A 14,633-nucleotide genomic window follows, 5' to 3' on the forward strand; every position below is an offset into this window, starting at 1 on the left:
AAATCCTATTCCGCATACTACGTTGCTAGTAATATAGCCCTGAAGTTACTTAGTTTTTATATGCATTGCGGTTTTTATTGTCGCCAATAAGTATTGTTGCCAAGTTCTTACTTGTTTATTTATTTATTTATTTAAATATAAGACACACCAACGATTTATCACAGAAAAATACAAATGAAGGATCCACAATATAAGGTACTTATTCTAGGTGACAAATCTTTACAGGTGTATACAACACTATTGGCTAAATATTTTTTTTACAGAAAATTGAAATCAAATATAAATTATCATTTATAAAATAAATGCAAACTTAAAATCTTTTAAAATACAAAATTATAACTTAGTCTAATTAAATTAACATATTAAATTTAACACAGGTACAAAATAAACTAGAATTACAATTGAAATAAATAATTATATCTTAAGAATGTAATATTAAAAAAAATAAGCTTTGGAATCTTAAATAATCATAGAAGAATTATAAAAGAATAAATTAATAGATATTATCACTATTACTGTTCAAGATTTCATAGCACCTCCTGCGAAATTGGCAAACATTATTTGTAGTAAAGATATCGATTTCACCAAGGGGTTCATCTCGTTATAGGACTTTGCTAGTCTATTTAGGGGGCATATTTGCCTAAATTGGTTCTACTGCGAGGTAAGGGAAAAGTTTGGGATAAGGGGAATCTTGGTAAGGTACGAGGAACGGAAAATTTTAATCGCGACAACAATTCGGACGATATCATGTCTCCATGTATCAGTTTGTATAAAGTTATAACATCGGCCGCTTTACGTCCCGGCTTCCAAAGAATCTATCTTAAAGTGTGACAGCCTCACTGGGTATTCTGCTCGGTACGGACAGGTGCGATCTTTGAAAGCCAAAAAACGAGTAAAATTTCGTTGAACGCGTTCGACTCTAATAACATGTTTATTATATGTTGGATTCCATATGGGGGAGGCGTATTCCAAGTTACTCCGCACTAATGAATTATATAGAACTATTAAGGTGTTAGGATTTTTAAAATCTTTGCCAACCCGTTTTAAGAAACCCAACAATCGCCAAGATGTTTTATAATTTGGTCCATATGTAAATTAAAGTTTAACTTTGAATCTACAACAACTCCAAGATCACGCATTGCTGTAGTTTTATTTAATGCAATTCCGTTTATTAAATAAGTAGAATTTATAATATTTCTGTTTCTAGTTAGCCTAAGATGTGCGCATTTCTCAGCATTTAAAATCATTTTATTATTAATGCACCAATCTTGAATGGAGTCCAAATCTGACTGAAGTAGTGTGACATCGCTTTGGGACCGTATATGTCTGTATAGTTTCAAGTCGTCTGCAAAAATTGAATAATTACTATATTTTATGGAATGCGCTATATCATTTATGAAAACTAGAAACAGAATAGGACCCAGGTGAGAGCCTTGGGGTACGCCTGACGTGGCAGTAAATGAGAATGAACGATAGCCGAGAGCCGTAACACACTGAGATCGATTCTCTAAATAGGAACCCAACCAATGCAGTAAAGATCCGTGAATGCCATAACATTTTAGTTTAGACAATAATAACTTATGGTTAACTTTGTCAAACGCGGAACTAAAGTCGGTATAAATTGAGTCAACTTGCGTTTTAGCATCCATACATTCTATAATGTCCGTTGTATATGTTAGAAGATTACTTACAGTTGATTTCCGAGTAGTAAAACCGTGTTGGTAATTGGATATAATATTTTTGAAGTAATTCGTGATAACTGGACACACAATCCGTTCAAAGACTTTCGAAAACAAACTGAGAATAGACACTGGTCGATAATTTCTGATATTACTTTTATCTTGCTTTTTGTATATGGGTACAACATTTGCAGATTTCCACATCGACGGAAAAGTCGAAGATTGAATGGATTTCTCAAATATAATTTTTAATGGCATTGTTAAGTATTTCCAAGTCATTTTGATAAACAGTGGTGGTATTCCATCGGGTCCAGGACCCTTACTTACATCAAGTGATTTCAAAATCTTACCAATGCTACGTTCATTTATGCGTATGTGACCAAGTGAGAACTGGGGAAATCTATCACCTAGGTCAGTTATATTTGAGATATCGGTAGGAGTGTATACTGAGGAAAAATGAGTTGCAAATAAGTTACAGATTTCATCTCCAGATTCTGCCGAACGACCATCAAGATACATTTTACCAGGAAAAATCGAAGATCCCCCTCGAAGTTGCTTTATGTAGGACCATATTTTTTTCGGGTTGCTACGGATTGATTGCTCTACTTCACTTAAATGGTTAGAATAACAAGATCTTATCAACGAGTCAATTCTTTTGTTACATAGTAGCAATTCAAGTTTATCTCTAGAGTTGCTGTAGATCTTGAACTTTTACGAATTTTATCCCTTTCCTTTATTAAACAAATAAGATTTCGAGTGAACCAAGAAGGGTATTTGAAATTTCGTGGCTTTGTTTTAGGGACTGTCGCTTCGATAATAGAATGAAGTATGGAGTAAAATTTTGAAACAGCAATATTAACGTCGCCGACAGATGATAACTCTGAATACCAATCCACAACGCTCAATTTATTGTTAACAAGAGAGTAATCTGCTTTTCTAAAATTATGTGTTGCAAACTGTTTTGAAACAGCGTATGACGGTTCTTTTGTTGTAACTTCTATGTTTAAAGGAGGATGATGGACATCAATTTTGCTAAGATAGTTTGTGCTCTTGATAACTGAGACACCATCGAAATTACTGAATACTAGGTCTAGGACACGGTTATTGTGATTTTTGATACTATTTAATTGTGATAGACTATTGAGTGACATGAAATCAACCAAAGAGTAACCTAATTTGCAGTTGTAATTACTGGGTGTTAATTTATGTGTATCATTGTGATCAGATAACCAGTCAATAAAACCAAGGTTAAAATCGCCGAGAATGATAACGTTGCCAGAATAAGATTGCAAAGCTAAACTAATATTATCTAAAAAAGAATTGAGTGCTGCTTCAGTAACAGGAGGTGGTATATAAAGGGCACAAAGTAGGATTTCCGCCGAACGTTGATGAGGATTTTTCACCGAAATCCAAAGATCCTCAAAACAGCTTTCAAAGTGCTGTATTCTACTAGATTTAAGTTTCGAGTTTATGGCGATAACAATTCCTCCACCATTCTTCCCAGAGAGGTAACTTGAGGTTCTGTCTCGCCTGTAAACCACGAAAGCATCACCAAACAGTTCATTATCATGAATACTGTCGTCGAGCCAAGTTTCGGTGCCTACGATGATATCATAATTAGAACTCTGAGCGGCCAATCTTAATTCTTTAGTCTTAGTTTTAATTCCTCTAAAATTTTGGTAGTAGATCGTGAATGTATATAATAAATCACAAGGACTTGGGTTATTATATCATATTATATTAATCTGTTTAGAGATTCGTGATTTTTTATCAGTATCGCAGGTGTTTGATCATTTTTCCTTAAATAGATGCGGCCGTTACGAATCCAGATGTATTTGTATTGTTTGTCTTTAGCCATTTGTCTTGTACGTGCATGATAATTGTTATTCTAATAATAAAATTAAATACAGCTATCACGTTCTTTGTCCTTGTAAGTTTTCTTGCTTACAAATAAGACGCGAATTTGTAAAACTGCAATTTGTGATGAATTAGTTTTAAGGGGTTTATCATTTCTTTACGTGCAAAACTATAAATGTTCATAATAAACGTGTATAAAATGACAGATAATAAATCAAAACGATGCATGCAAGTACTAAAGGTAGAATGTAAATTATAGGTACACACTCGCACCGGTTTAAAAATTCATTCCCCCATCAAGCAGTCTCAAGTCGCAGAGACAAAAGCATATTTGTCTTGCGGCATTGAACTGCAATTCCTTCTATTTTTGATAATCAATATGTGTTTCCAACAAATCGACTATCTGGTCTACTAGGTTTTTCGTTTGCCGTAAAAGAAACGTGTGGTTTCAATAAAATGTGCGAGGCGACACAAGTTTTTCTGGTAACTGTCACCGTTATAAGTAATCAAACCGCGACACAAATTTCTTTTAGAGTTTAAATATATTCAAATACTAGCGGACCCGACAGACTTCGTCCTGTCAAAAAGATTTGTAATATGACAGTTTTTTGTTCCTATCTATTTTATTGTCGGGGCAAAAATTCTCCTAAACAGAACCTTCACCCTGGTGATAGGGCGTTGTGAATAAAAAATAATTATTAAATAAAACAGATATGAGCATTTAAAAATCATCATAATTATTATCAAAAATCAGTTTTATTTTCATTGTAGTGTTTTATGATTAATATCGCGAAGCCAACCAAATAACTAATGATATATTAAATTTTATGACTGTTCAATTTAGTCGGGTCCGCGATATCACTTTTGTTGAGTTACAGAACGCGACATTACATTATTATATCCTGTGCTCCAACGCACACTGCTTTGATGTTAGGAACACACCTACATTGCTTAGACAACAGTGAACTTTATACAATATCAATAAAGCTCAAATTGACTCTACGTATTAGTTAGAAAACGTTTGTATGGGATAAAGAAAAGGATTGTTTTTAGGGTTTTTCCGGCAATTATTTGATATTTTCTCGCCGTTAAAACCATCCTTGATCTTCGACGAATATTAAAAAAAAAGAATTGGCCAAATTGGTCCAGGCGTTCTTGAGTTATGCGCTTACCAACACATTTAGCGATTCATTTTTATATTATAGATGTAGGCAAATATTGTATCGTATTTATGTCTCAGACACAAAGAACAAACAAGCCACTCTTTAGTAATATAAAACGATGAATTAAGTGACCTGTCGTTAAACATACGTAAATTCAAAATTGCAGTTAAAGTATATAGTGTTATAACGAGTATATAAGTTCACACCGGCACTCACCGATTCCCTGAATAATTAAAAACCTCCTCCACAAACATGGGAAGGTGATAAATATTTGACTAAACCCTTCGGCATAACAAACGCCGTTGACATTGCGTTGTCTAGGGGACTGATTGACACACGAACCTTGACCAATGACCCACTTCACGCAAACCTGACGCCAGATTCTGGACATTTCGACACACGGAACTGTCCAAAAGCGTTTAATTAACTAACGGATTATGTCACCGGTGAAATTGTTCAATGAAACAACGACTGCAAATGTCGATTGTTAATAAACCCATGTCGAATGCACTAGAATTGTCCATGTTCGTTCAATTCAGTCTCATTCAATATTCATGCTCGTAATCACCGTGCCTCTGTAATGGACATATTTATGAATGAATGGCTCTAATGTGGCCCAATTATTGCCTTGAATAAATCAATTCTGATTACATACTGCGCTAACATGCCTTTTAACGTCGGTAGTTATTGTGAAATATTCAAAGGCAGAGATCGCGAAACTTTATCTTTAACGTTTATAAAACATTCGCAAAAATATTTAACAATATAACGTGCCAAAAAGAAAGATTACTACGTTTAAATGAGATCTAAATTTAAAAAATAAACAATATGATAATACATTTTTTAAAGTTTTAGGAACTTATTTTTGCAAGGTATGTCGTCGCATTTGCAATATCGTATTTGAAATTATCAGTAATTTAAAATCGACTTATGAATTATCTACTTGTATTTAGCTTAATGACTGATCAATATAATATTCTAATTGGTGAATAAAAAATGGTGACGCAAATTAGAAATTTATTTGTTTCGTGTGGTGTATATAGTACGAAGCATCCATACAACTAAGTCGTAATCACTGGTTTGAATCAACGCTCACGAATAAAGAAATATTGTGCACGAGCTGTTATGTTTATTAAAAATATTATTAATTAAATTAATAAAAATAAAGCTATTGTTTAAACAAACTCCCGCAACAAATGCTGATGATGTAGGAATTCGAAGAAATTACTATGGCAACATTTTATTTCGAGTTTTCAACTTAGAACCACTGCAGTTAAATAATAGGTTTAAATATTTGAGTATTTGTAAACCGCCAAAAACGGTATCAAAACGCTTTCATCACTCATTATCTTTATTACGAAACAAATTAATGTAATTAGGCACACCTTTTGTTACAGACGAATTCGTCATTGAGCTGCAAGACAACAAACAACTCTCGCAAAATATAGTAATTAATTACGCAGTGATATTTTTTAAGTGCCAAGAAGGAATGAAAGCTTGATGCAAGAATGCATTACGGTGAAGATAAATCTCAAGCTGTTATTCAAGAGAAAGCGAATTACTCAAAACAATTAGGAATTCTCTGATTAAAAACACAGATCAATATGCAACGCGCTAAATAGACGACCGTTTCCTTATTTCCCCCACAACATTTATATAAGTCACAAGCAGCCGCGTGACCCAATTCGGATGCTGGCGGTCCATTTGTATTGGCTGGCGAGTTTTCCATTTCGCAATATTCCACTAGACATGTTACGGACTAACGTAAGGAGACCGATCTCTTTAAATATGCAAGAGACGGGTAAACACAACTACTTAGTATCATCATAAATGCACATTTGAGTGGTGGCTATTTGGTCTGTAAATCGACCTTCTTTGTCGTCAGTCGACCTAATCAATTGAAATCACAGAAAACGAGCGGGCAGTGGCGACGTGAGCGCGGCTACTTAAAGTTCGAGGACAAGCCTGTTTACCGATACGCCTACGAAATATTTCACTACAATCGATCCCTACACGTATAACTAATCAAACATTACTATCCAATTTGGTCGCTTTATTTATTTTATATCATTTCCTTGTACCGAGGAAGTCTTCACGTAAAGGCACATGAATCACGGAACACTTTATCAAATATTAAATCAACAAAATTCGATATGCGGCAATGTTGTTTATTTATTGAATGATATATCTAGCAATGTCTTTGGGTTCATTTAATGCTTTCTTTTACACAATAATGAACTAATAGAAATTAACAATTTTCGAAGAGTATTTGTATGGTATTTTTAGGGATCGTGAAGCTAGGTTAGAAATAATGGTGCATATATATAACAATATTCAACATTATCGATATAATTTAGACTTCAAGCAAGTAACGTTCCGTAATGTAAATTAGATACAGACTCCAAGAAAGTAAATATTTAATGTGCATATAAACAATGATGAAAACTCGATTAGGAAATAAGATTACGTCGCTTGTTTTTAATAATTTCTTATTAACCAGTCTATATGAAGTGCATATTCTTGAGTTAGTAATTTTTTTGAAACGAAACTCATTGTTTATAGAAGCCCGCAGACGACCAAATGAGACACCTGACGATAAGTTAAAGAACTTCCACAATTCCAAATGGAATAATTGAAGTTCTAACATTTGAAGGAATGGAACAGGGAATGTAGAAGTGTGGGGTTATTTGGGCCAAAAGATAAAATTAATGGCACATAGAAATATTACTGAAAAAGGTCTACCTGTTGAATAACACTTCTAACGTAATGGAAAAACAAAGGCGAATACTAGCATCGGTCGTGCAATAATTTACTCAAACATAGTCTTGGTCTTACTTAATGATCATTTCGTAAGGGCTTCTGAAGTAATCAAATATAAAACGAATGGAAAGTATGAGTAACTAGCGGTACGGTCAATGCCATGTTATTAGTTGAAGTAAATAAGTTTTCCGAGGAGAGGAGTGGCGTTTATGAGAACACATTAAATTATTTTGGAACACGTAAAAACACTACTTAATGAAGCTGTGGGTTGGTGTAGTTTTAAAAGCCGTAGCAATTAGCATGTCCTGAAATGTTAGTCGAATGCGTCCCACGTGAAAAAACATTTTAAAGCATTGCGAAACGTGTGAAAGTTCACAAAGGATTAAGCTTTTATGAAAGTTTGCTATTGTGTTTTAACACGAAATATGTCCATTATATTGTGTATTTTTATTAATTTATTTTTACTTGTTAATTTATAAATAAAGTCTTGACTAAAAATCAACGAGCAATTCCTAAGCATTTTAAACTACAAATGTAATTTACGTTTATATCTCATTTACAACCACAAACAACCGTTTAGTGGCTGCAATGTGTTTAGTTCCCGCAAATTATAAACCTGGGCAGTTTCTCAAAACTCGTTCGATCGTCATTGGACTTCCGCGGCAAATGTGGGGAAACCCGCGCACATGGCAAGCGGAACTGGATGGTAATTACTTTTAGCTATCGTAAATGGCATGCGTTAGCCACGGCTTTCAGAAATAGGCGTGTCGCAATCAAAACAAAAATGGCAGTAAATACAATAAAATCGATGATGAATTAGCTGAGTTATATGTTAAAAGGATTGGTGGTAAATGCAATAACCCGTTTTGAACATTATTACAAAGATCCCCACCGCTTTTTCACTTAAACAGCACATGTCTTTATTCAAAAGAACCACACGTCATGCAGTTTTGAACTTGACTCACGTGTGGGGAACACGACCCCGTTGGGCAGCTGACTGTGTCAGCCCTTCCACGCTCCTCTGTGGGGCCTGTAAACTAGAGAACAAAGCGTGCGTCGGTTGCCGGTTCCGAGAACGACATACGGCCAAGGAATACCGGTCCGCACTCTAAACTATCGCACGTTTTCCTGCCGTGTAAAAAAACCCACGGCGAGCATCGTTCTGGATCTTTAGCGCTTTTCGACCAAGTGAAATTCGATGTCTGACACGAATTACATATTCTGAATTCGAATTGTTTTTAATATAAGTAAGAGGAAAAGAGCTACATTAAGTAAATTTATGTCTATTTGCCAGAGTAGCGGACAGAATTATTTTCAATTATAAATCACATAAATATAACATTGAAAAATACAGATAACGAATATTTACTTGAAACCGTCACGCGTAGATTACTACCGTTTAGCGAGAACGCTATCTTATCTATGCAAAGGTGGTACTTATGACTGAAAGCGAATATCGTGGGCTCCCTTCTACCCATGAATGTCATCATCAGTGAGTCATCAATATCGATACTTGATAACGCTTCCTGTCCAACCTAGCTCTAGATAATTGTTACGCAAGTTGTCCTTTACGCTAATTCCTTGTTCACCTTCTGAGCGGTTGTCTTTATTAACTACCTGAATTTCCTAAGGTTTTGAATGTTTCTTGTTTCCAACTTCAGTAATACCAAGATTTATTTGGTGTTCAACATACTATCATAAAATTTCATGCGTATGAGAGGTATTCCATGTTGTTTAAGTTTTGCAATTACGTGCAGAATCTTCGTTAATATCTAGTTCGGTACTTAAAGACCTAGAAACTTAAAATTATGCGATAATATCTTTTGGAAAGTTAAGCTAAATTTGAAAGTCAAAAATAATTTCAATACTATTGGTCTAAAATAGCCTTACAAATTGGCGGAAGACGAATGCGTTTTTGTCGAAAGGATTGACGAAAAATAGAAGAACGCTGCTGTTACCGCCATGCCGGTAGGAGGAAATACATTTCTTGAGTCTTATCGAAGGGTTCCGGATTCTTAACCTTAATTAGGCATTTTGATTGACTATCGAAAGCATATTTAGTTTCGAGTTAGCTGGAGTTTCAAACTTTTATCGTAGGCTTCCCCCGAATAGCTAATACCATAAAATTACCGGGTTCCTGGGCAAGCCAGGCAGCCGGGTCTCAAGTCACTTAAACCTTCGAATAAGCAATTTCAACCACTGAGAGCTGGACTTCTTACGTAATTTATTATTTTTAGATTGACTTTTACGTAAACTTCGTTAAGCTAAAATTCCATTGGAATGTAATGTAAGCGAGATCTTAGTGAGTGTAACTTAAGTTACGCTTGCAGTATATATACGTTGTGTAATCATAACTGATATTGCGTTGTATTATAATTGCGAAATAATCGTCTGTAATTTTTTATAGCCATACCGCCATAACAAGTGGATTTATGTTGCCGTCATACAGCTGTTGATAAAGTATTATTCATATTAGAGATTAAAATCATCGGCATTTAATTCGTTACAATAATTGGAACTCGGAACCACATTAGTAGTTATAGTTAGTAATGCTGTCTTTTATTTATATTTAAAAAGGTTTTAGTGCTTGTGTTGCGAAAATGGAACAATCAGAAAAAAATGTTTTTGAAATGCTTACAAATGATTTATTGAATTAGTTTATTTTGTGATCGTATCGAATATCCAGATTGGAATTCTTTATAGACAACTGGCGTTAGAAAGTTCGAGCTATATCCTCAAAATATTTTTATTTCCAAAACAATAAATTATAAACTTTAAATTTTGAATCTCTAAATAAATAACATCAACTACCTTTATCCATATTTATATTTAGATTCTAGAATTTCGAGAGCGATGCGGTTATGTTAATAATATGTTTTTCAGTGTGTTTCTAAATATAAAAGTGCAATAATAGTGTAGAAATCGACGCTTTATCTAGTTATTGTAATTATTTTAGTTCATTCTTTTTTGTGAATATTTTACTATATTTAGGCAAATATGTTATAATTTTTGTATAAACTAAACGCTTGCGCTTTTCCTCTTTGATTAATCCTTATTATTCGATTTATACATTTATTTCGTTATGAGATATTATGATGAAAATGTAATTAATTCAGTTAGATATTTTATTTTGTAAAACTCGAATGTTATTTTTCCTGAATTAAAGTAATTAGCAGCAGTATAATTTATACTTAGGCTTTTATCGTTCCCGACATATAAGAGATCAATATGCATTACGTACCTACTTCTAAATTTAGGCCGAACATTTCAATACATATGTAGATATCTATAGGTAACTCCTGGTATAAATATATTGTGTATAACAGCGATATATTTGTTTTTTTTTTATTGAATGGATGCATTTACACTAATTTATTATAATCACTATAGCTAAAAGTAACTATTCATTTTAACTTCACAAATATGAGCATAGGTGTGTCGTGTGTTATGTATAACATCATCTACGTATTATGCCGCCGTGTTTTATCTCGAAACGACACTACAGCCGATTCCGTTATGCAGATGTGACAAGTCTGGCCGATTCAGCAGAACTGCTCATAAAAATGAAAACTAGTTTGCAAACAAGAATTAACGTATATTTTGATACGTCACCACGTCGGTTTTAAAAAGAATATATCGCATTAGAGGGTGATGTTCAGTGGACATCCTGTGGCGTGACCGGACCGCGACCCATCAAAAAAGAATTCAAATTCTGGAAATAATTCTTGGCAGTCATGAAGTAATTTTTATACTTAATTAGATACAAGGAGTGTTCAACAAGAATTTGGGTTTATTTTCCTGTTCGTCAATTTAGTTGATAGATGTATTGTCCTATTCTTCAGGACCTAGCCAATATTCCTTCCTATTTGGGAAATGGTAGCTTACAGCAATATCGCCTAATTGTATTAAGAATTAATTAGATGTAACACGCAAACGTTCGCCGAAACAAGACGTTGGGGTGTCGATTCTTTTACATAAGGGCTCATGGTGTAACTAGCTTTAGCAGTCCTAATAATTTACATTGAATAATAATAAAAACAAAATCCGATATATTTCTACAGATAGACCCCGAATATAAATTAAAATATAATATGATCGGTACAATGAATAGTTTATTCTGATTGGTCCATTTAGGCGAGCGATTTAGAAATATACATCAAGATTTATTTATTTTGGCTGTTTTTAATACATTATTGGGAATGTTCTGGAAACATTTAGGTAAGTCCCTATTGATTTTCTATTGCAGAATTACATATGCAGCATATTAAATCTAACTATCTATAGAACTTTAAACTATGAATCATTATTCATGATATTGCAATTCTAACTAGTCCATTCAATATATTAAATTTACACTTTACAATAAAATATTCTTCCATCCACACATAAAATTTAAAACACTATCACATATAATTGTAGTATTTTTCAGTTTTGGTAACTGACCAACTCCTGTTTTGGGTCTTTATGAATAAATTAACTATGCCCCTTTCACTTGCCGTTACCAATACAGAATACTCAAAGTTTGAACATGATTTTTACTTTGTGATTGCATTATTAAAACAAATTCAATGTAAAGACACATTATTAATAACAAGATCATGTTATACACATATTAAATTAAGTGCACTCAAATATAATATGAGATAATATATTGTGAAATTACAGTTGGATTACACCATGAACAATTGGGGTATTTATTATCTTAACATCAATGAAAGGCAACTTAAATCCAATGTATCAAGAGTGTTTACTTTTTTTTTAATTAAGAGTAATTTTGTTTATCCAGCCAGCCTTGTGCAGTAACTTATTATATGAAATAATTTTTACATTATTAAATAATAAAACAACCAATAATAATAAACATAAATTATAGTTAATAATTATTATAATATAAATATTGTAAGGAACCTAAAATAATTTTATTTATATTTCCATGAATTAAGGATAAGTAAAAGGGTTAAAAATCTTATATGTGCATGTATTTATACATTTATTTACCTTTGTATTGTTGAGATTATAATTTGCTATGTGACCTATTTGTATGATTCATTTTTTAATCAAAGACCAATGAATTCATTTTGTCATAATGTTGTGATGCAAGTAGGTTACTGCTGTTATTTGGAGTACTTGTTAGTTGCAACATGTCATATAAAGATAGTAATGTTGAATAGTGAATTGTGTGAAAGAATCTTGATTAATAACATTTTATAATGGACACATTTTACATACATTTGTATTAAAAAATGACATTTGAAATTATTTTATAACATTATTCACTCTTTGTATAATGGACAATATATATTTTAATAAAATTATTTCTTTGTAATATTTCCTATGGTTGTTTCATAAGAAATGACTTCTAAACCTAAACTGTTGGTTTATAAGATTGTTTCTTTAAAATATTTTGAGTAATATTGTAAAACCTACTTTGTCATGTATTACAAATATAGATTGTAAGCGCACATGTATCACATATTTGTATGTTCTATTAGCATAGCCTCATTTAAGTTGTCATGAGGTGGTTTATGTAATATTTGCTATTGTTGTAAGTGCAATAAACTTGTGCAACTCTGACAACAAGCAATAATATGTAAACACACCACATATTGAGCAATATATTTTTATACATTTTTTGTTGCATCCATACCAATTGTACAATATGTAATCACCTAGCAATCCTCCTAAAACACTTGTTGGCCTCATGTGTACAATTACACAGTTATCAATAGTGTGTCACTGTGAGCGCAATACAAGATAAACATATATTGGGAGCAGTGACAATGTAACTCTTATCTCAATACTGATAGAAATAAAATCAAAGTGCACTTACTTTTTATAAACTCTACAGAATGAGTTGTTGATCCTCTTGTCAGACATGTGTCGGCGACGGTCCTCAAACAGATCCTTAATAGCGGTCACACCCAACACAAACAAGACGGGCAACATGGCCACCTCCTTGCCAAACGCACTGATCGCCGGCACCCAGTTCAACAGAACTATGAATATAAAGTACACATTTGCAATCCTGTGGAACTGCTCAAACAGATTCTTGGGTAGAAACGACAGCAGGGTGTATTTTGTAGTCCTGATTTTATTGTTACACCTGTGTCCATTGGGGTGATCCTTAGGCGGCGTTTTATCGGGCACCAAGTGGTTGGGGATCACTATGAGGTGGCGATTGTCGACGGTGGGCTGCGGTCGACGCAGCAGCCAGAAAGCGGCACGGCGCCAGGGACCCACCACTGACGCGCGCCGGATAGTGTAGATGGAATCGGAGCGCGAGGCCTGTCGCGAGTGGTGCACGCGGACCGAGCCCAGGCGCGGCTGAGCGCTGGCCGGCGGTGGCTCGCGGTGTCCCGGCGGCAGGATGAAGTCTGTGCGGCTGCCCGTGCGGCTGTGCCCGGGGCCGGAGCTGGGCCGCCCGCCCTCGCCAATTTGTCCGTGCGAGAGCGCGCGCTGGTGGCCGCGTAGCGCAGACTTGAGCGCCGGCCGTGCCGCCCCAGGATTCCCGGCCAACATTGGCGTGCCACCATGGCTTATAGATCTCGAATGTCCTTTTGCTTTCGGAAACAAATACGTCTGCTCCGGTGCCCCTGGAAGACATGGCACCGTCGAGGGAGTCTCTCCACTTCCTTCTGTGGACATTTTTATACATCTGAACGGCGATCAACCCGGTTTTCCCTTTCATTTAAAACTGTGTCACTGCACCGTGTTCGTGTACCGTGTTTGATGCTGGCGATTTGTGCATAACGTGCCTTACGATTCGAAACATATGGTTAGAAGTCATCTGTTCACGGATTTACACATTACTGACGTTCATAGTCTCAAAAAACTAAATGAGGACGCAAATTTAAATAATACATGTGTGATATGCATTTTTATGACTGCCGAAACAAATAAAACTAGTATTATTTGGTCGCCACGGTGCAAACATTCGATGTGTGCACAAAAGAGAATAAAACTCAACTCAAAACAACTAGACGAGCGACTGACACTTGCTTGATTTGACACAAGCACAGGGTAAGTCAGGTGCGGGGAGGCGAGGCAATAGTGATGGGAACTGCACATAACATGCGAAAATGAAAATTAACTTTTTCTATCAATAATGACTAAACAGGACCATAAACGGTAAATTTATAAAACGTATTTTAGGTACATATTTTTTTTATAATAG

The 14,633-nt window shown here is 34.5% G+C and overlaps 1 protein-coding gene across 1 annotated transcript in view; it reads right to left on the reverse strand.

Moving 5' to 3' along the window:
- Positions 1-14,104, reverse strand: part of LOC115445699 (probable phospholipid-transporting ATPase VD) — a 94,645-nt gene extending 80,541 nt beyond the window's left edge. Inside the window, exon 1 of the mRNA XM_030172076.2 lies at positions 13,290-14,104. Coding sequence (XP_030027936.1) covers positions 13,290-14,104 — 815 coding nt within the window. The remainder of the gene's footprint in view (positions 1-13,289) is intronic.
- Between the last annotated feature and the right edge of the window lie 529 nt (positions 14,105-14,633).

This window comes from Manduca sexta, chromosome 22, assembly GCF_014839805.1.
Source record: "Manduca sexta isolate Smith_Timp_Sample1 chromosome 22, JHU_Msex_v1.0, whole genome shotgun sequence".
In the NCBI taxonomy this organism is placed as follows: Eukaryota; Metazoa; Arthropoda; class Insecta; order Lepidoptera; family Sphingidae; genus Manduca; species Manduca sexta.